This window comes from Accipiter gentilis, chromosome 9, assembly GCF_929443795.1.
Source record: "Accipiter gentilis chromosome 9, bAccGen1.1, whole genome shotgun sequence".
NCBI lineage: Eukaryota > Metazoa > Chordata > Aves > Accipitriformes > Accipitridae > Astur > Astur gentilis.
In genome coordinates this window covers 33,558,256-33,580,872 of record NC_064888.1, presented here as the reverse complement: position 1 = coordinate 33,580,872, position 22,617 = coordinate 33,558,256, and the positions used below count along the sequence as shown (strand labels likewise).

General features: G+C 41.9%; 2 protein-coding genes across 5 annotated transcripts in view; one reads left to right on the top strand and one right to left on the bottom strand.

Annotated features, from left to right (window-relative positions):
- Positions 1-4,436, bottom strand: part of VTI1A (vesicle transport through interaction with t-SNAREs 1A) — a 275,440-nt gene extending 271,004 nt beyond the window's left edge. Inside the window, exon 1 of one of the 4 annotated variants that reach the window (XM_049811150.1) lies at positions 4,126-4,436. In XM_049811150.1, the coding sequence (XP_049667107.1) occupies positions 4,126-4,219 (94 nt within the window). In that variant the 5' untranslated portion in view covers positions 4,220-4,436. The remainder of the gene's footprint in view (positions 1-4,125) is intronic. The other 3 variants (XM_049811152.1, XM_049811148.1, XM_049811149.1) reach the window with 3 other exon arrangements.
- Positions 4,437-4,730: 294 nt separating this feature from the next.
- On the top strand, positions 4,731-15,780 carry ZDHHC6 (zinc finger DHHC-type palmitoyltransferase 6). The gene is made up of 10 exons (XM_049811147.1): positions 4,731-5,173; positions 6,533-6,624; positions 8,838-8,997; positions 10,052-10,213; positions 10,830-10,883; positions 12,161-12,328; positions 12,654-12,695; positions 13,102-13,247; positions 13,336-13,379; positions 15,201-15,780. The coding sequence occupies exons 1-10, from the start codon at positions 4,925-4,927 to the stop codon at positions 15,302-15,304; spliced, it is 1,221 nt and encodes a 406-aa protein (XP_049667104.1). The 5' UTR covers positions 4,731-4,924; the 3' UTR covers positions 15,305-15,780.
- The last annotated feature ends 6,837 nt before the right edge of the window (positions 15,781-22,617 follow it).

Below are 22,617 nucleotides of genomic sequence, written 5' to 3'. Positions count from 1 at the left end.
AAATACACTTCCATCATATGAAATAATGAAAAGGGGTTTTTATAACTTTTTTCTTAATTCATAATTGATAATATCCTTTAAAGAAAATAAAAAACAAAGCTCCATCAAATATGTCTAAATTCGGAATAGAATTTTTATCTCCACATTGCCAGACAGAATGTCCTAAAGAAAATATTGCACGTAGCTTGTATAATTTAACTGGTCAAACTGACAAAATAGGGATAAATATAAAGACTGGAAACAAAACTGTTTCTTTCCTCTGGGCAAAGATTGCAAACAAAGAAACCCATTCTGTGTTTGTACACAAGGTTGTATCACTTTCTTAAAAGAAACAAGCTTTTACTACATTCTCCGCAGTTCTTTCGGCTTTGCATTTGCATTAGTCGCTCTTTTGTCTCCCAACATACAGCAGTCACAGAAAGGCAAAAATCTGCCTACAAGTGTAGAAAGATAACACAGCACTGGTTTGATCTCACAACAAATGAAGAGATTAAAAATGTCTGGACCAAGACTGAACAGTCCCATTGCTTGTGGAATTGCTTCTTTTTATTAGTACATGCCGAGGAAGAGACCAAGTAACAAAGGGCTTCGGTTCATAGACCACTTGCAGATTTCGCTACACTGGCTGAGGTGGTTTATATGTTCACCACTGCCAGAACTTACTGTCCAACAGCAGAGACAAATGGAACAATACATGCATTTCTCTCTTTGGGTTACAAAACTGGGTTCAAGAGGCACAACATAACGAGCCAGATCTGAAATGGAGACAGTAAATTCCAATACAGGGATACAACAGAAAAGTAAAGGTGGGACTTTCTTCAGCTAAATCTGTTAGAGACTGAAGTACAGTGCTTTGATTGCCCAATAGAAAATGCAGGTATCGAGTATTAGAAGAATGACAGCACTCAAATCTAAAATCATCACAACCCAGAGGTTACTGTGCTGGGAAAAGACTAAGTATCACCATTTGCACTTATAAAACTCTCTTTCAGATCAAGCAATCAAAATTTATATAAATTTTTGGTCAAATCACAAGACAGATGTTTCTCTGAAACAGCGAGGAACATTAATAAAAGACATCAGCCAATGATCTTCATTCTTCAAAGACCTGCAGCAGCATCACAGAAAATCTATTTAAAAGCCATAAGACTTTCTTTAATTCTCCAGATGATGTTTGCCTCAACAGAAGACATTTCTTCCCAAGATGTTCTATCGTCCCTGCTGCTTATTGTTTCTGTAGTATCAGAGTGCCTTTGTTACATTTCTTGCTGAACTATTCACGCATTTGTGACAATAGGATTGTTTGTTGAGCCATCATCCTCCTAGAAGACAAGACAGCATCAAGTCCTGACAACACCAAATGCAGGAATGTTGCAAAAACAAGTATTTCTCCAATTCAACTGAATGCGAAGCTTACAGCAGGTCCATCTTGGGCAGCGGAAGGAAATAAACCAGTCACTAGACTTCAGGAGATCTCTCTGTATTAAGCAGAAGTAGCACAAGTCCTTACACCTTTCATCCTGCTTCTTCCAGCGTGGAGGAAGAAGGTCATCAGCAATCTCTCTCAAATCACTGCTGCTGAAAACTGCCACCTCACGTGCATCTTTCCTCATGTCCCCCTCCCACCTCACAATCCTCTTTTTGAGGCTCTCCCAGCCATCTCCATAAGAACTAACTGGAACTTCTGGTGATGAAGAAGCAAAGATCTTGCAAATACTCCTATTAAGAAACAAGGGAAAAATGTATATTTAAAATATTTCTGATTAAAGTGTTCAGCATAGTCAGATTTTTTTTTTCTCCAGGTGGTCAAATGCCTCTATTAGCTAAGACTGCAATTTGTTTTGAAGTCATACGTGATTTTTTTTTTTTGCTGATGAAAGACAGAACAGCCCTGAAAACTGAAGCAGTGCACTCACTCATAAATGTACAGTGCAAGAAGTAGCTATAATGCAAGCCAGTCTAAAGTGTGCATGACCAGCCTCAAAACCCAACATTTTAGCCCAGTACCATACTACCGGTCCCTCAGGGAACACGCATTCTTTCTCCTCCTGAGAGGATGGCAAATTCTACAAAAGCCTTCTAATGGTCACATAAAAGAATCATGATTTCAAAGCCTGCTGCTTCGAGGCTATGCCACTGTTTAAGACAATACTCTTTAAACATCTCGTATTTAAGCTCCAAAGTCTCCCTAAGTGAATCAGGGAGACTGATTCAAGGAGAGGATTATGGAAATCCACTACTACTAAACAGAATGTTCTTCCTACTATTGAACAGACACTGATGACTTCCAAAATCTATACAATTAGGAAATTAAATTTCTATTCTTTTTCCGTAAATCATTGTAGCATTACTGATTTCGGAAGAGGAGCCAGTAGTGTATTTATGATGTCTCCCTGTTCCTACAAGAGATCCCTAAATTTACTCTGTTTAAATGTGAACAGCCCTTTGCGAGGCAGCGGGAAATACTGCCCTGATTAGGTGCTTTACATGAGTGAAGAACTCACTGCATCCTCTCAGAAAATTGTTCCAGTAGCCATATACAGGTTAGATATAATTTCTGAGCAGACTAAATTACACCACTTCTAAATTTCAATCACAGGAACTCTTTGGATCTCTCCCTTCTTCATTTTGTAAGTCTCCATTACAAAACAGAAAGAGCTTTCTACCTCATAAGTACCTGCAGACTGTGACTGAATTACCCTCCCCCCTCCCCGCCCCGGGTCCTTTTTGTTAACTCAAGAGCAAAATAGCTTTGTTAAGCCAATGAAAAGGCATAGTTTCCTGTCCTCTAATCGTGCCTGTGATTCAGTGTGGTCACTGAACCCCAATTTATCAGAAGACTTTCTAACTTGCTAAAAGTAGAATTGGACATAACCTTCCAGAATCAGACAGATTTTTACTCAAAAATCCCCCTGTTTATTAATTTCAGATGTGTTTTGGGCCTCTGAATTAATGTTGCACTGAGATCACGTTTTAGTTGACCACCTACCTTGAATCCTGTTTAGTCACTACTTCATCACATCATGATGCATTTCCCACTCTAAAAGTAGGATGTTACTCATTGGTCCTGGATGCATGATATTTTTTTCCTTTAGTCATGTGGAAAAGTATACCATTAGTGTGCGTTTATTCCCTTCTCATGTGATACACACTCCTATAGTTTAAGTATCCTAAAGCTTTGGGAAATGTGCATAGGAAGCAGAAGCAGAAATATTTAATGACCTGGAAACATAGGAAGCGTTAAGCTGCGCTACAGGAGGGACAGATGAGAAATCCACTAGTTTCAGCTTCCCTCTGTCTTGTACTAGGAGATGTATATTAGGGCACTAATTCATATATGCTGGAAGATTCAGCCGGACTGATTAAAGAGATCAGCACTTTCAGCTTTCTACCCTAACACTCTCATGGCCATGATTGTCTCTACTGCAGGGATACATCATGAATCAGACCATGAATGCTGCAGGCTACCGACAAACACATTAAAGTAAACGAACACCGATTTCTTTGAATCTGCTCCTACAAGTGAGTCACCGCTGTCGATTATCCAAATCAAATGTTTTAACAGTAGGCATACAGACTGGGACTAAATCACGCACAGATTCGCTCTGTGCCACATGAAAAAGGCTGGATTTCCATTACTGATGTTGTGGCACGATCACAATAAAAAGCACTCGCTAGCAATGCTGGTGCAGGCAACATCCACCCAGCTCTGACCGCGGCTCTGCTCAGCCCTTCGGCTGCTCTGGCCTAACTTTGCGCGGCCCCACAGCAAGTCAGCAGCGAAGGGCTGGTCCTTCCAGCTGGCCGCCGAACAATAAACACCCTGCCAGGTTTATCCTTAACGTGCCTCATGAGACAACTCGCCGCTCGAACTGATGCGCACCCGGGGCAGGCAGACGAATCCTGACTCTGCTGGGTAAGGAGCAAGAAAACACGCTTGCTGCTGGGGAGCCGGAGAGGCTCTTACAGACCAGCAGGACGCGGCCGGGGTGCGGAGGGAGAGCCGCGAAGGCGGAGAGCAGCGCGGCTGGGAGCCCGGCACACCGGGCGACTACGGCCTCTCCGCCGCGCCAGGCCGGCGGGCCCCCCAACCCCCAACCCCCGCCGCAAGAGCCCGCCGCTCACCTCCTACCAGCTTAGGCACCTTCCCGATCCTGCCCGTGATGTCGGCCGTCAGCACGGCGAAGTCCTGCTCGTAGCTCTCGAAGTCGGAGGACATGGCGGCGGTGCCGGGGGAGGCCGCGGCCCCGCTGCGCTCCGCGGAGACCGCCGCGCTCAGCCCGGCGCGCTGCAGCCGTTCCGCACCCAGGCGCTTCCGCGTTCCGCTACCTGCAAAGGCGTCCCCCCCCCGCCTCCGGGCTCCTCGCCGCAGGTTCCGGCGAAACTCTCCGCCCGCGCTCGGGTGCTAGAAGCACGGCCCCGCTGCCGCCCTTCACTTGGGGGCTCGAACTGCAGCCCCGGGCCCGGAGAAGGGAGGAGGAGGAGGCGGCCCGCTCACGCCCCGCAACCCGGGACCCCGCAGCTCCCCGCCTGGCAACCTCGCTCCTTCGTGGGGAGAGCGGGGGGGGGGTGGTGGGGTGGGAGGAACGCGGCTGCGGCGCCAAGCGGCGGGACGCTGTTTCCCGGCGGGACCCTATTGCCAACGGACCGCCGGGGGAAGAGGGGGGGCGGCGGCGGCTGGCTGAGCCGGAGGCGGCGGTGGCGAGGGCGGGCTCCGCTCTCCCCCCGCCTCCCCGGGCCGGCGGGCCCCGGCGCCTCCCCTTCCTTCCCCTTCCTCTTCCCCTTCCTCACGGCGCTGCCCCTGCCTCGGCAGCCGGCGGGACGGCGCGGGGCTGAGGGCGGCGGGAGCCATGCGCAGCGGCGGCAGCGGCGGCGGCGGCGGAGGAGGGGCGGCAGCGGCAGCGGGCGGGCGGCGGTAGCGGCCATGGGCGGGCCGGGGGGGCTGCGGCGGGCGCGGCGCCTGTGCCACTGGGGGCCTCTGGTGGCCCTGGCCGTGGTGGCCGTGTGCTCCGCCACCGCCATGGCGGACGCCGCGCTGTGGTACTGGCCCCTGGACACCGCCGGGGGAAGCGTCAACTTCATCATGCTCCTCAACTGGACCGTCATGATCCTCTACAACTACTTCAGCGCCATGTTTGTCGGCCCGGGGTACGTCCCTCTGGGGTGGACGCCGGTAAGCGCTGGATGGCGATGGCCTCGTCCCCGGGCTGGGCTCGGCGGGGCGGGGGGGGGGGGGCTGGCGGGCCTGCCTGCCCTTGTGCTGGGGCCGGCCCCTCGGGAAGGAGGGGGTGCAGGGGTCGGAAAGACCGCAGGCATCGCTTATCTTCCGCTGCCACCGTTACCCCTTTCTCCCCGAAGGAGGCAGCCGGCCCCTCAGGCCCCTCCTTCCTCCCTATCGTCGCTTTCTGCCTCTCTCCCGCTTTGCTGCTGCTTCCAGCGTTTCCAGTGTGCTCCAGTTTACGCCGTCCCTTCCCTGTTCTGTCCGTTGCGGTGACCTGGGGCTGAACGGCCGCGCCGCTTTGCTGGCAGCAGCCGTTACGTTTTACAGGTGCTTCTCGAAGCAAAACAACAGGGAACACACAAGTCCTGTTAGCCGGGAGCCAGAACTTCAAGGTTACCTGCGCGCTCATGCAGGCCCCGTTGTATCGAAGGCTTTGCTGCTAGTAATAAGCATCAGAAGAGCTTCGTTTAGCAACTTTAATTATTTTTTTTTAACGTCAGCCAGAAAATTACGTGCTGACCTTATGTTCAGCACAGTGTTATAAGTCACGGTAGAAATTTGTATTTCCTTTGCTTCAGTAATCTTTTGCAAGAGTAGCACTCGAGGACCCGAATGATGCAGGTTCCCTATCTCAAGACAGCTGGCAAGAGTTTGTGTTCCCGTGGCATGACATAAAGATTAGTAATAATTACATTTCTACTTGTGGAATATTTCTCAGGACAGAGTCTAGTGAGAAGAGGATCCTGAGGTACTCCAGGCAGGACAACTGGGTATTCCACTTTGTGAACAGAGGATTTTGGCCAATATTGCTACTTGTTCTCTACAAGTCTCTCATCTTGCTGTAGTTGGCAAATGTGTGTGTCTAAGAGAGAGAGGGTGGCGAACACAAGCTAGCTGAACATTCATGCTTACCAGTACTGTATCTTGGTAGTAAGCCTAGGTTGGCTCATGGTGTAAAATGGAGAGACGAGGTGCATGAGCATTTTTTAAAAATTATGAAGGCCTCATGCTGTTTTTTACTCCCAGAACTTTGCTATGAAACCCTGCTCGTACAGTCACTCTTGCTGATGGAAGAAGTGTTTACTTCTTGTAGCAACCAGCACTTTCAGCAGTGGGAGATGACTGTGTTGATAGCCAAGAGATTATTTCATTTTGGTTTTTTCTCTCCTCGCCACCTACTATTAAGTAGGGTTGGGTTACGAAACACACCCTGTCAGAAGAAAGCAAAGATGCTTAGGTTAGGAAAATGCCAAGATATGTATTGCCAGTAAATTGTGTATACGTCTAACACACCTATTCTTCTGTCTAAAGGAAAAATCTCAGGATTGCATGTATCTCCAATACTGTAAAGTGTGTCAATCTTATAAGGCACCACGTTCACACCACTGTCGGAAGTGTAACAGGTAATGTCTGTCTTTAAAATTGTTTTATGTCCATATTAAAGCAGCTTCAAATCTAGTGATAAGCTATTAATATAATTTGTTCTTCCACATCTTGTAGTGTGCATTTTTAAAAGACTTCCATATGAACACTATACCTCTTTCAAATATTTGCGCTTTTTAGTTATGTGATTTCTATATGGGTTTACTGTGTTTTAGTTTAATAAATAAATCTGTCTTTAACATTTTCTTTTTAGCTTGAAATCAGTTCCTCTTAAGAACTTCTTGACAGTTTTGACAAAACGTTGCAGTACTGTTTCAGGGAAGTGAGCCTGTGTAAATACCTAAAAATCTTTCAGTCCTTTGTAAGTTCGGAGTCCAAATGTTCACCTGCTCAGGGAGTAGAAAAGCCTATTTTGTCATCTTTCAAATGGGAGTTAAATGTTGATTTGAGTGGAAATTTGGGACTGTTCTTTATTCTTTACTAAAGGCTTTTTCTGGAAGGGAGTCTGCATGTTAAGTGAACTAATAAGCCTTTGGGGTCAACTTAAAAAGTTTGTGCCTTGTTATTTGTTAGTCTTCCAACGGACTTGTTCTGAGGTAAAGGATGCTCTTATTATAAATAGCTGCACTGGAATTTAGTGCAGCTTGAAAAAAGCAAGCCACTTCCATTTGTCTGCTGTCTGCAGTCCAGGCTGTAGTTGCGTTCATCTTCGGTTTACTGGGCAGGTCCTCCTCTGAAGGACTGTTAGAGAATGTGGTAAAAGGATATTGCAAACACATTGGTTTGTTATTTCTATAAACACACCATGCGCAGTCAGTGTGCTTTGAGGAATTGGAGACTGAAACTGTAGAGCAGTGCTGTAATTTGGCTGCATCATCCTGAGATTTAAAATTAGACTGTTTTCCTTGAGTGACAATCTTTACACTGAGGACTTAGTAGAAAATGGCAGTAGGTCCTGATGATTGTCTTTGCAAAAGAAAGTTCTTTAAATAATGTATCTTTTGTCAAATGAAACTGAAGAAACTGTAGCACATTCTCCAAATCATTTTGCTGATAGACTAAGAATTTTCTGTCCCCTCTACTCTGGCCAACGTAACTAATTCCACACATATTTCTAGCCTGTTGCAACAAAGTAGGTAACTTAAAGCATTGCTGAAAGTCTTCTATGCTGGGGCAAGTTTCAGTGTGTGAATGGAGTCACTTCTTGTGGCCCACCTCAGTGGAGTGAGTTTTCTAGCTAAGATCTAGGAACTTCTTCAGAAACACTTGTGCTTATAATTATGATTACATGTTCAGGAACTTGTATAGTGGTAGTTGAGCATATGCTAATGAAGAATAATTAATTCTTTAAAAGGGAGAAACTGAACTTCCTATTGGGAATGGACTAGCTTAAAAGTTAATGAGGTCAGTAGTTCCAAAACAATTAACTTTTCTTTTCAGAGGAGCTGGATATTTGTGCAGTTCAGTCCTTTATTTATCACTTATGTTTGGTGCAGATGAACTGCAACATTATAATTAGGGACTTTTACACCTGTTGAGTTAAATCAATGCGATTTGGGATGTGGACAAATCTTTTATCAGGTGTTTTTTTGCACCTGTAAGCTACACCAAAATAACCAGCTTTATATTGTATACAAGTGTGTCTCTAGGGTGTTTACACTTGTTAAATAGGTTCTGAAAAGGACTTACAGTGGTGTGAGGTCAGTACATAGCCGTTGAAACTTTCAGAGGGTCTACTACTGAAAAGAAAGGCATTGACACATTTCTGTCTGTGTATCTTTATGTTCTTTCTGCAAGTAGTTCACAGGGGATTTGGTATTTCCTTTATTTTCCTGGTGTGCTTATTTAAAAAAAAACAACTGGCAACAATATTGGTGCTTAATTATTGTGTTGCTAGTTCTTGCAAGTCCTATTCTAGGCGTCTGTCTCCTGGTTCTGGAATATGGTGTTTATTAGCAACTAGCAAGTTTGATTAAAGAAGGGGAGGGATAATTAGGGAGGATAGGACCTGGGACCACTTATTGTTGTTTTTTCTTTCACTCTACAACATGAAATATCATTCTGAATAGCAACAAAAAAAAGAAACTACTGTGTTGATCTGTCAGAAATGGGTGGGTTAACATGAATGAATGGAGGTTGAGTATGAGTACTAGAAAGTTAGCTGTCCTTTTCTTGGAGCTTTTTGAAAAAATCATATATGTCCTTTATATTAATCAATATTTATTATTCACAGATGTGTCATGAAGATGGATCACCATTGTCCTTGGATCAACAACTGTTGTGGATACCAGAATCATGCATCTTTCACTCTATTTCTCCTCTTAGCTCCACTGGGATGCATTCACGCTTCTTTCATATTTGTTATGACTATGTACACTCAGCTTTACAACAGAGTAAGAAATCATAATTAAATGCTTAAAATATTATTTAAGTCAGATGGGTAATTTATCTCTAGAAGAATGAGACAATTTGGTTTCCTGAGAAGAAGCATGTGGAATTCCTTGTTATTCTTTCAACATGTACTCTCAGTTCTGCTCTCTGCCTGTGAGAAGTATGTTCATTAATCGGAGGAGAATTCAGAGAAAGTTGTTTCTATTTTCTTTCTGGTTTTTTTTCCTGTTGCTTGTCATAATCACTGGGAGTTTCCTACAGCTTTGCAATGACTGAAGACAGTTTCTGAGGAGCACTTTATATAGAGAGAGACAGGCTGTGTTTTGGCTGGCACAGAAACTAGCTGCTATTTATTTCCAACACACAAGTTAGATGCGATTTATTTTCTTTTGCTTGCCACTTTGTTAGAATTGTATCCAATTCTTCAAGGAAAAAAAAAGTATGTTAATTTGGAACTAAAAATAAATTATATTAGATTTGTTTTTAAATGGAAAAATTTAACTGCAGCAACAATGAGCAAAGCTTGTTCTGAAACACACACATTATCTCAGATCCATGGTTAAAATTACAAGCTTTGATTTCAGCCTTTGTGGTTGTAGTAAAGAGCTAGAAAACATCAACTGAGTGTAACAGATGAAGGCTGCGTGTATTTGCAGAGCAATAATGTTGAGAACTGCTATATGCTAAATCTTTCAGAGGAAAACCTGTAGCATTTCCATTGAAAATGGGTACTGTGCTATGCAAACATTTTCTGTCGTTTTTGTTAATGTGCCAGAGTCCAGACTTTTTTTTGCTAATTTTGGGCCTAACTTCTGGAGCTTGTAAGATGGAGATTTTGGTTTAGCTTTCTGTCTAGATAAAGCCTACATCTGGCAAAGTATGTATTTCTGAAAAGTCTTTTGAATGCTTTGGGTTTTTTTTTTTTAATTACTCCACTTGCATTATAAACCTGTCAGAAGTTGGACGCTTACCTTCAGAGCCAGATTTCTTATTGGTAACTTGTTTTGTTTCAGCAGTTGGAATGTTCTAGAGCTGAAGGATATTTTCCTTTTGCAGATATCTTTTGGGTGGAGTTCTGTAAAGATTGACATGAGTGCAGCCAAAAGAGACCCTCGACCCATTATTCCCTTTGGATTGTCTGCATTTGCTGCATCTTTATTTGCCTTAGGACTGGCATTAGGAACAACTATTGCTGTTGGTATGCTGTTTATTATCCAGGTAAGTTTATGGCTTCTCTTAAAATTGTTAAAAGCTGCACGTTTTGCCTGGTTGTGGAGCAGAACCAGAATTCAGGATTGAGACAGGAGCAGTTTTTTAGAGCTAATGTTGCTGTGTAACTTTTCCAGGGTTCTGTGTTGCTTTCTCCCAGCTCCTCTGTTGTTACCACAATTCTTTTGTAATTATTTTTCATGGGAGAACTTGGAGATGAAAATCTAATGAACTAAGAAAATGCGAGATGGGCTTTATAAACTCTCTGGAAAAGGCAAAACAATTGGTATTTCAGGAGTATATGCCCCTATCTCTGAAAACGGATATAAATATGCCTGATATATTACTTCAAAAGTTTGAGATCTTTGGAAGGAAACAAAAATACTCATTTCAAGCATAAAATGAAATAGTGTGATACTGCCTAAGTGTGTAATTCTAGAGGATAGTATTAGCGTGTATTTATGCTGAATCGTAATTTTGAATGTTTTATAAATTTCAATTAAGCCTATAAAAGTTGCTTTGTTCTTTAAAGCAAATTTAGTTTGTTAAATGAAGGGGTTTTTTGTCTAGCTGATGTAATTCTGCAGCAAATCAATGCTAATTTCACCTAACACTTTTATTTTAGATGAAAGTCATTTTGACAAATAAAACTTCAATCGAGTCCTGGATTGAAGAAAAGGTAAGCTTTTATTACAATATTTTTTTACTGTATTGTTACAAAGTTTATTTATCAATTTCTTGTTTCACCTCTCTGGATTTAAACCAAAGGTGTCATTTCAATTCACTGCTGACTTAACACCTACAACCAGCTTTTCCCTAACTATCTCTGAAATTCACTGGAATAGATGAGAAATCATTTAACTGCATAGATTTTTCTTTTCTTTTTTGTTTGGGAAAATTGGTGTACACATAGAAAAATACTTGCTTTATAAGAGACTTTGCTTATCTGCTTGGAATACGTGGGTGTTTTCATCTGAAACTTGAGTTGCCGTTGCTTCTCATTATGGCTGGCTGCATCTGCAATTGTCCACCTCCCCTACCCATTCTAGGTGGCATGTTTTGGCTCATGATTTTCCTAATTTCCTATTTCTCTGATTAAACTTGGGAGGATTTTCCTTGATTTTGAAGGAGTACTAGAAAATAGTGAGATACCTAGTCTTCTTTTAAAGTTCTCTTTGGTTTCCGTATCTTTATAGAGGTTTTCACAAGATTTTTCAGAAGAAATAGAGCCAAGCAGCAGAAGCTAAGTTTAGAGGAAGCAGAACTGCCTCAGTGTTTAGAAACTAGTTCAGTGCTACCAGGTTATTTTGTCTAAGTCCACAAACATTTCATTATTATGTCTTTCTTTTATTCTGTGTCAAAATTAGCACGAGGATCTGACTATGTATTAGTACCTAAGTATTGTAATGCCTTCTCCCTGCACAGAATTTAGCTTAGCTGGATCCTAGTCCTATTAGAGCTTTGAATAATAGGATAATGGAACATAAATGAAAGAAAACCCTCTTAAAGCTGTAGAGTAGAATTTGGAATAATCTGTTAAAATTTTTACATAAAATACAGGCTGCTAATATGTCCCTTCTGAACACAGACTGTAATATGTAGGTGTTTAATAAAAGCAACAGTATTGCAACAAAGAGAACACACTCTTCTGTGGCTGCTCCACTAGATGTCATTATTACTGAAAGAATGAGAAGTTCATGACTGCACAATGTGGGAGATTCAGAGCATGCTTGTATATGCAATTTGTAGAGCTGGAATAGACACTACCAATGTTGAATCATGCTCATGATCATTAATCAAAGAATCCTGAGTTGTGGAAGTTGTTGTATGTAACTGAGAAATAGTCAGGCATCAGCCCTTAAAAAAAAGCCATAAAATAAAATCAGAGCATGGGGTAGATTAATCAGTACAGCCAGTTGACTCTCTTAATTATTGACTTTCTTAATTAATTTCCAGGCCAAAGACAGAATCCAGTACTACCAAACGGGCGAGACCTTTATTTTTCCATATGATATGGGAAGTAAATGGAAGAACTTCAAGCAAGTGTTTACATGGTCTGGGATTCCTGAGGGAGATGGCCTGGATTGGCCAGTAAGAGATGGCTGTCATCAATACACTTTGACGGTAATTGATCTGCAATGATATCTCAAGTTAATCCTACCCACTAGCCAATTGTCTGCTGCCTGCTTTCCTTTGCAGTAATATACCAGCTTTTTAAATAACTAAAATAGACTGACTAGTAATACATACACTTAAGAAACAGGAGTTCTGTCGAATGTTCTCCCACTTTTGATAGACTAAAAGGTTACGCTTTTGTGAGTGCTTTTAAATGCTAATGATATTTCCTGTGTTTGTTGAATGATTTCAACACCTGACTTCATTTTGTGTTGAATACACAAGTCCTTTTAAACTGAACACTGGCTAAATTTCTATTTGTAATCATTTATAGATAGAGCAACTGAAACAGAAAGCAGACAAGCGAGTAAGAAGCGTAAGTATTTGTGAAGTTTGGTCTGAAATTACTTTGAAATATCAGTATAAATAAATGTAAGTAATTGCTGAGACTATTTCTTTTCTTGATTTTTAAACTTAGCAATTAAATAAAGACTTCGTGTTTCCACACAGTGTGCTGCAACATCTGCTTAATTAAACTTAGTATTTAGCTTTCTTTGCATTTGATCCTTAGTTTCCAGATGGTAAGAAACATGATAATAAAGATGACTGTGCTTCATTGTTAAGCAGTTAATTTAGAATTTAGAGTCCCTCTGATGGCTGTTGTCATTATGCTCAAATCTAACAGTATGCTTGAATTGATTTTTTTTTTTTTGGTATGAAACTGTCAGCAAGGCCATAATTCCTTACAATAATATATTGCCATGTCATGTTCAAATTTGTAGGTGCGGTATCGAGCAGTAGAAGATTACAGTGGTGTCTGCTGCCCTGTGACTAAAGGTGTTAAAACATTCTTCACAACGCCATGCACTGAAGAACCTAGAATTGCACTGAGTAAAGGGGATCTGATTTTAGCCACAAGAGGCTTAAAGTTAGTGGCTCCACACCTTTATGTTTCGTTAAAAGAAATATTGAGATGAGTTTTGGCATCTAATTACCTATTATACTTTCTTCCCCAGACACTGGATGTACGGTGAGAAGATTCTCGACTCAGCTGCTGATGGTATGAAGCAGTTATTTTCACTTTTTCTGTTGAAAATTAAAAATCAATTTTATAGTTGTCTAGAAATGTGGACAGTATTACATGTTCAGTTCTCAAAATGTACAATGACTGACCTTATTGGTATTAGCTTCTCTCCCCTCTGAAACCACATCCACAGTTTTTACTCTTTACCTCTGGTAGACTTGCCAGTTTTGATAAACTTTAAAAGAATCTGTCAGACTGAAAGATCACTCATCTAGTAGTTTATCAAAGCTTGAGTGGGAAGGGGGACACTTCTTCATATTCTAAGGAAAAGGTAGACTTTTAGACTCTACAAAGGTTAATGATGATTTTTTTTTTGATATTTAAATAGCAGTCTTTCTTAAACACGTTCAGATTTCCTATCTAAGCACCCTATGTACATGTAAGATCTGGGATTACTCTTTGTACATCTTAAAAACAAGGAGACTTTATGTTTTTGGCTTGGGATCAAATCCAAGGACTTTGACATGCATTTACAAAACTAACAACTATGGCTATCAAAGATGTCTCTCTGCAGACCAGCAGGAGTCTTTAACAACATCACAGCCACCTGCATTGAAATTTTTACCTATTTTTTAGTTTAGCCCTCCTGCTTAGGACTGAGCTAAAATTTAACCTGCCAGAGGGTACGTTAGATTCTGTTGTCTCTTCCAAACAATTGTTAATTCATTGCATGTACATTCCGTGTTGGCAAAAGAGGCAGCCGACAGTCACTACATTGAAGGTGTCCATGCTTTTCATGGGAGGTCTGAAAGCTTCATGGGCTTAAAAGTACTTTGGCAGCTTACTCCAATGAACTTCTTCAAACATCAAACCCAAATGAGTCATTGAAATGAGCATGGTAATACTTTGTATTGCATTGCTTCTTATGAAGATTAGCAGGAGAGATCTGTGCTATATTGAATGTGGTTTTTTTAAATCGGGTGAAATGTGGTCTGTGTGGGGAACTTGGTGTATACTGAGAGGCTGGATTAAAATTCAAGCTATTATTGGCATTTTGGAGAACTAGGCTTCAAAAATATGATGAGATTTGTTGGGAATGTATAGCAAAATGCTATAAATAGGCAGGAATAACAAGCTGCACTATAACAAGATGGAAAAATTAATGGTTAAGTAGCAGTTCTTCTGAGGAAAACAGAGTCAGTCATAATCTTAAGATGAGTCAACACTTGCAAAAAAGATAAAAGCATATAGCTTCCCAGATGCATGAAGTAATCCTTCCATGGATTGGCAGAGACTCAGCTGAAATACTGCCACAAGTAACAGGAGTTACTGCATCTCAAGAAAGAGGAAGATCAGGTGTAAAGGGTTGAGAGGAAAAAAATGAAAATAATCAGAGTACTAGAAAATGTGACTTACAAGGGAAAGCTGGAAGAATTGGGATGGCATGCCTGGAGAGGAATAGGAGATGGGAGAAAGCCTGGATATGTGTAAATAGTCATCAGCTGTGTGCAAGTCAGTTGTAGAGAAGGTTGTCAGCTGCTTCCTGTGTCCCTGGTATGTGGAAAGAGGAGTTGTGAACTTGAATTCTAGACGGAAAGATTCAGATAGGTATTAGGAAAGATTTCTCAGAGTAAGGAAGGTAGAGCACTGGAAAACTTTGGAGATCTCTGAAAAGATTTTAGGCAGTGGGAGAGAATCCATGCATCCCCAGGCAATGATGTTAGGAATGACTTGGATCTCCTGCCTTGGAGAAGAAAATAACCTAGGTAACCTCTTGATGTCTCTTCCAGTCCTGTGTTTTTCTTCTATAGTGGTTCATGTTTTGTTCCAAGTTAATGCAACTTTTCATGTCTTAAGGTGGAATAAGAGAACGAGGCTGGTTCCCTAGGAAATGTGTGGAAAAATGCCAATATGACTCTGAAACGGATCAACCAGTGGATGGAGAGAAGAAAAACAGATAGCCTTCTCATTTTTTTAATAAGAAACAGAATTTTTACTTCAGACCACAATCTTTTACTTGAAATTTTCTGTGTATTACTTTAGACTTATGCAATGAATATGTTAGGACAAGGGTTTTTTTTTTTCCTTGCGGCTGAAAGGGTTGGATATGCCTGTGCCATGGTTTGCATACTTTTTAAACAATAAATAATTGAAGAAGCCATTCAATGGATTGCCTTCAAGATCCATCTTTCTCATCCCAAATCAGGTGTTTTTCTTTTTGCTGTTTAAATTGCATTCTGAGGGTTCATATTTTAGGTTTTTTCCTCAACTGCATCTGATTGTGATGCGTGATGCTTATCTTTTGTATTTTACTTTCTCTGAAGCTGCCCCTGAAAACTAAAATAAACATCTGATTCAAATTCAAGTTAAAACTTGTTACCTGTGACTTTTAATGATGTGAATTGTCCACCTCAAATAAATGATACATTCATATTCACTTGTGGATTTAATTGTTCTTAGACGTACAAGAGCTAGTTTGTAGGCATGGGAATGCGAACTGATGGGAGAATAAAGATTTCACTGTTATAAGTTGTTTTTCAAGGTTAGAAAGACTTCAGCTCTTGCTACAAGAATATTCTGTGCTTTTAGTGGCAAAAAAGCATAGCCAGCTCTATCTGCTCCCTCTGAAATCTGAGCATGTACCCAAAAAACTGGAGTTCTTGATCTATCTTAGAATGAAAGGAAGCAGTAGTGCCAAGAATGGAAATCTTTGTGAACCTAGTTGCTACTGTGATTAACACCTTTCCTAAAGCATTTTTATTTAGCATCTGGTATGGATTATTGGAAGGAAGACCTTAAACTGGAGTAACTTGTACCAGGCGAAGGCTTCCTAAATGCATCTTAAATATAGCAGGTGGTTTTGTTCTCTCATAGTTAATCTAGTTGCATGTCAAATGTTGAGAGTTTTTGCAAATCACTGCTTTAAACTAACACCTGGTTTACCTTCTCCTGCATGAGTTGTCTCAGGTAGATGAGCATTTCTTAAACAATATTAAGTGTATATAGAAATTACCACATACAGACAAACTAGCATTATTCCTGTATGCTCCTGCTCAGACTCCATCTCTATCTCCAGGTTTTTGTCACCTCCAGCCTGCTGTGTGTTAGTGCTGATGGTGAGCCATAATCCTAAATCCTAGGCTGTTCTGAGCTGTGTCAATGGTGAGTTAGTGTTCAGTTTCAGTAGCTGGCAAACAGGTGCTTTGCCCCTCTTGAAATCAAAGCACTTATTTTCTAGAAGCAGGCTTCATTAGAGGTATGGGAGGGCATCATATTCCTAGTTTCCCTGCTAGTAAGAGCTGAAAAGCCATAACTGAGCAGGATGTAGCTGTTTTGGAATACAAGCAGAAATTAATATGAAAACCTCCAAATTGCATGGAATACTGTCTCAACTGCAGTAGTTTCTGTTCAGTGTCTGGAGTCTAGAACCAAACAAAGATTACAAAAATAAGCTTGTCTTCCAGCTGAGGAAGCTGGCAGCTAAGGACCTGTTGTTCTTGACTTTGAAATGATTAAGTAGCTGCTCTCTATGTTAGTAGGCAGCAATTAGCAGTGTAATAGGAACAGATTAACAGCACTAACGACCGCAGTTGATTGTTAGCTATTAGGAGGGGAATTTATTTAAGCTGTGGTCTGTTTATAGGGGACTGGATATCTTCTAGTGTTGAAGAGCATCTTCAACTCTATTTCAACCTTTCAATCCAAGCAGAATTTCGCACACCAATATCAATGCATGCTGAACTACAGCATGCCCAGGAGCTCTGCTTCAGAAGCACGCTTACAATCTGAAGTGGACTCTGTGTTCGGTGGGGGTTTTTTTAATGCTTTCATCTTTTTTCCTTGTAGCTGTAACTTCGGTCCCACCTCTTCCCTTTTGTAGCACGGGTAACTGGTGTTTCTATTTACTGTTAACAACACCTTCACTCAGTAGTGCTTGCCTACGAACAACCAGCCAAAACAACATGCATACCTCCTAAAGGTGTTTAGAGATTCTGCAGCAAAGAAAATGCAAGCTGTCTTTCCATTGCTGAAAACAACTGTATCAGCATGAAGTTTAAAGACAAACCACCTGTAAGGAACTCTGATTCTTAATACTAGTAGATTTTCTTTTCCTTTCTTTCTACCATCCCATTCTACCTTTTTTTTTTTCCTTCCTCATTCCCCACTCCCTGCTTTTTGCTTGAGGAAGACCTTTGTTTATTAAGGAAAGGAGCAGGTATAGATTTGACATAACTGTTCTGCAGCAACTCATCAGGGAATTTGTTGATTTTCATTTAGGTTCAAATCCCTAGAAAAGCCAAATCTGGGGGAACCAAAAAGCAAGTGTCTTTTTCACACAGCAATTAGCTCTATTAAACTATCTCTTGCTTTTTCGTGAGGGAAGAATTGCTCTTTTTATTTAAAATTTTGAGCTTTGCATCCTTTCTATCGTCTAACAGCAAGTCTAGACTTGTGATGCCACACTAGCCTAGTGTCATGACCCAATCAGCAAGCTACCCTGGGTAGTGTGGGAGGTCGTGTAAAGCTCAAAATCCCCTCAGAGTGAATTAAGGTGAAGCGACACCACATGATCAATCAAATTGTTTATTGAGCGAAAACAGTAGGAAAGCATATACATATGTGTGAAAACTCTAGATATTGCTGTCTGCCAGGTGAGTCAGGGAACCAAAGGGAAAGGGGAGGGGAGAAGTTTATCTGACTTGATAAAATGATTCAACATCAAACTTTAACTCTATGGATGAACTATTCAAATGACTACAACATCGAACTATGTATATGATGTGAGGTAGATGTGGCAAAGAAAAGGAAAAGCAAGATAAAGTGCTGCAAAGAGAAGGAAGAGCAAGATAGATAGAAAGGAGAAGAAGAGAGAGAGAGAGAGATCACCACCCTAGGATCCAGTGACATCTCACAGGTCCGGTTTCAGATGTAGTCCATAGTGGGCACGTGCGCTGCCCAGGGTCCCTTTTCATCTTATATAGTCTCTGGTTATCAGTGTCCCTCCCAAAGGAGGAGTATCATTGAGCATGCACAGTTGTTCATCTAGAAAGTTCTCAAAGAGTTCAAGGAATGGGTCTGCGGTACTTGGGTTGTTGTCTTGTTTAGGGTCCGAGTGTAGTCTCATACTGGCACAGGCGCAAACCTTTTGTGGTTATAGGGAGACTAATGCAGGAAGAGGCACTGTCCCGCCTCCGCAGAACCCATCTCTGTCTGCAGTCAACTCCTTTGCGAGACAATTCGTTTGAAACATACTGACAAGAGTTCCCAGAATCAGTCCATGACACCTAGCACAGGCTCTAGTATGATGGAAAGTAAGGGTAACTGCATACTGAAGAGGAACCCTGCCCTGCTATTTAAAGGAAAACAATGAAATAGGCTAATAAGAAATAGCCACCTACGTTAGTTCAGGCAGTTTTTGCACCAAACCAGAAACAGAATCTGTCATAAAACCAAACAATACTGGCCACAGTAAACGGACGTCTCAGGCAGCCTGTTCAACCACCAAAGCAATGCAAGTTTTGCTTTCTGCTCATCTGCCCTTGCTTTGGACTCCAATCCAAAGAGACTCTCCTTTGCAGAATGAAGCTACTGACTGTGCCAGGTGTCTCAGTTCTTAATGAGGAAGGGGCTAGGTTACCACAACAGGCTGCAAATGACTGTTCTTGGTATTCTTATGCCTGGTAACTTTGAGGTGATTACCAACAGTAGATGAAATGGATGAAAGAGTTCTCTCACAGTAGTATTAACCAGGAGGCTTCTGATTTTAATCCAGATCCCTTAAGAGTTGAGTAAATACAAGCTTGTCCTAGAGTTTAAGCATCTCCCATATTGTTAGTTTTTCAAATGCAAAGTAGTGATCAGGAGGAGAAAAGAGAACTTCCCATGCTAGGAAGCCAGTAATTCACTCGTTATTTAGTTTGTACAGCTGAGTTGCCTAGCTACGACATTAGAGAAAGATTCTAGAGCTGTCTTGAGAGCATTGATTGAAAAGAACCTCATTAAAGCCAAATGATGAATTAAGAGTCAGTATTTCCGTCTGAACGCTTCCTTTCTGGATCAGGAACAGAAGAGACTAACCAGTAATTATTGTTGCGGTCACAGGGGTTGTTTCATAGAGATGGAAAGAAAATACACTTAACAAATTGTATGTTGGTATACAATTCTTAGATGATTTGGAGAGCTGAAATCAGGCAATCTAATCCCTGATGCAGCACATATGATTGTTTCCAATTTGTTAATTAAAAGGAAGCTATATCATCAACATTCATATTGAATATCTACCTTACGTGAATCATATCTTTACTAGTCATGGTCCTTGTCTCTAAATGGGAGAGACATGGATTAGACAGAGGGACCACTCAGTGGATAAGGAATTGGCTGGATGGTCACACTCGAAGAGTTGTTTGTCAATGGCTCGATGTCTGAGTGGAGACCCGTGATGAGTGGTGTTTCTCAGGGGTCGGTATTGGGACCAGCACTGTTTAACGTCTTTGTCAGCAACATGGACAGTGGGATTGAGTGCACCCTCGGCAAGTTTGCCAATGACACCAAGCTGTGTGGCATGGTTGACACACTGGAGGGAAGGGATGCCATCCAGAGGGACCTTGACAGCCTTGAGACACGGGCCCATGCAAACATCATGAAGTTCAACAAGGCCAAGTGCAAGGTCCTGCACATGGGTCAGGGCAGTCCCAAGCACAAATACAGGCTGGGTGGAGAATGTGTTGAGAGCAGCCCTGAGGAGAAGGACTTGCAGGTACTGGTGAATGAAAAACTGAATGTGAGCCAGCAGTGTGCGCTTGCAACCCAGAAAGCCAATCACGTTCTGGGCTGCATCAAAAGAAGTGTGGCTAGGAGGTCAAGGGAGGTGATTCTCCCCCTCTACTCCGCTCTCATGAGATCCCACCTGGAGTACTGGATTCAGGTGTGGGGCCCCCAGCGTAAAAAAGACATAGACCTGCTCGAGCAGGTCCAGAGGAGGGCCACAAAGATGAGGAGGGGCTAGAGCACCTTCCTTATGAGGACAGGCTGCGAGAGTTGAGGTTGTTCAGCCTGGAGAAGAGAAGGCTCTGTGGAGACCTTACAGCAGTCTTCCAGTACCTAAAGGGGGGCTACAGGAAAGATGGGGAGGGACTCTCTATTGGGAAGTGTAGTGATAGGATGAGGGGTAACGGTTTTAAACTGAAAAAGGGCGGATTTAGATTAGATGTAAGGAAGAAATTCTTTACTCTGAGCGTGGTGAGGCACTGGAACAGGTTGCCCAGAGCAGTTGTGGATGCCCCATCCCTGGAAGTGTTCAAGGCCAGGTTGGATGGGGCTTTGAGCAACCTGGTCTAGTGGAAGGTGTCCCTGTCCATGGCAGGGGGGTTGGAACTAGGTGATCTTTAAGGTCCCTTACAACCCAAACCATTCTATGATACCTCATTATTCAGCATGTATAGATATCTATAATGCAGACCAAATGGATCAATTCATAAGGGACAGCTACTAGATGAAAGCTTTTTAAAGGAAGTAGAAAAGAGTGGACATTATTTTTGTGCCAGTCTGTATCATGGGAAAAAAAGTCGTGGACAATTGAACTTCATTGTAACTATAGCCAATCCTTACCTGAAATCTTTGTTCACTGAATATAACAGTACTTCAAGCCTGCTGTAGCTTTCTCCAGTGCTCAAACAATAGCCTGAAATAATTTTTGCACCATTTCCATGCAAGCATGCCTAAAGTACTCCTGTTTTCACTTCAGATCTATATCATGAAAGCAGTTCATATGGCAGAAGCAGCACCCAAGAGACCAGTTTCAGACCAATTTATACTTGAATTGCTGTGTATGTTTTATTGTTCAGACAGTGCCATTACCCATTCAATTCTGTCCTTGTAACAGCTATTAGCAGGTGCCACAGACATGAAAAATCTAAAGCACTGTAGTTTGCCACTGTGAGAAGAGGCTTAATTGCCATTAAGACCAAACCAAGTTCAGAGATGGAGGTGGTTTTCCTCTTCCAAAAGAGAAAGCATCTCTACTGTATTAGAGAGTGACATTTACAAAATTACTACTTTCTGACACAGAAAAGTAGGCATTCTCTACTCAGTTCACAAGTAGGAGATCTCTTTAAGCTGAATGAAGCACTGTGATTGGTATCTGAACTCTGCTAGTTGAAAAGCCCTCTACAGAGTGCTGGGCTTCAACATCCAAGCAGATCTCTGTAGGGAAGTTTCACTTGTTGATACAATAAACAACGTACCTTTGGGGCACTGCAGCAGGTAGCATCACAGGATTCAGCCTCAAGTTTATACAGAACTTAGTTGCACTAGATTTACTGTCTCCAACTGAGTTGCTCATCAGAACCCAGTTTTAGTATACATTTCTTCTTCCCTCTGGTTCCCTTTTTTCTCCCCAGTCTCACCTCAGGGGAAAGGTCAAGCCATCAGTAACTTTTAAGCCACATTGTTTTAAGGAAGCATGGGAAAGATGAGCAGCATAGTTACGTGCACTTTCAGAGTCTTAGAAGCCTTTATAGCCTCACATTATGACAAGCACAATAAGTGACACAACAGTTCCCTGAAAATGTGAAGTTCTTTGGGTCTAGACTAGAAACAGAATTAGGCCAGTTGTTTTTACTAGTCAAACCTAAAGATGCCTTACAGCAAGAGGTGGGTCTTGACTGACCAACAGATCTACTGGTTGGTTATATTTTGGGATATCTAAGAGCATTAAATACAGAGAGGAACAGCCACTATCTGTAAGAAGCCCACAGACAAGAATTGGCATGGGAAAGCTGCATGTACTCCTCCCCCCATTACATCCTTGTTAGCACGGCCTTGCCTTTTGGATTGATACAGCCCACTACTACAGGGATGGGGAGGAACTGTCAGCAGAGACAGCGTACACTGAGTGAAGACATGTTTCTGAAGATGGAGACAGTACACATCTTGCCTAAATAGTTTTCTAAAGAAGCAGCTTTAGCCCTAGAAAATGATATCTGGTGCTTTATTTCATGCAATAGGCTGAGCTGGAAGAATGAATTTATGCTGAAGACTTTGGCACATACTGGCTTACTACACAAAAAGGAAAGTTGAATAGAGGAGCAACATGTGGTCTGGCACTATCTTATTGCCTCATGGCTTGAGCTGTGGCTGAGCAGTGACAGCACAGGAAACAAGTTAGCTTTCTGCAGCAGTTGTGTTCTAGCTGCAGCTATATATAACCAGGCAGCAGTAAACCTTGCAGCTGACAGTCTGGTTGCAGCAGAGAAACAAGTCACTCACACAGGCC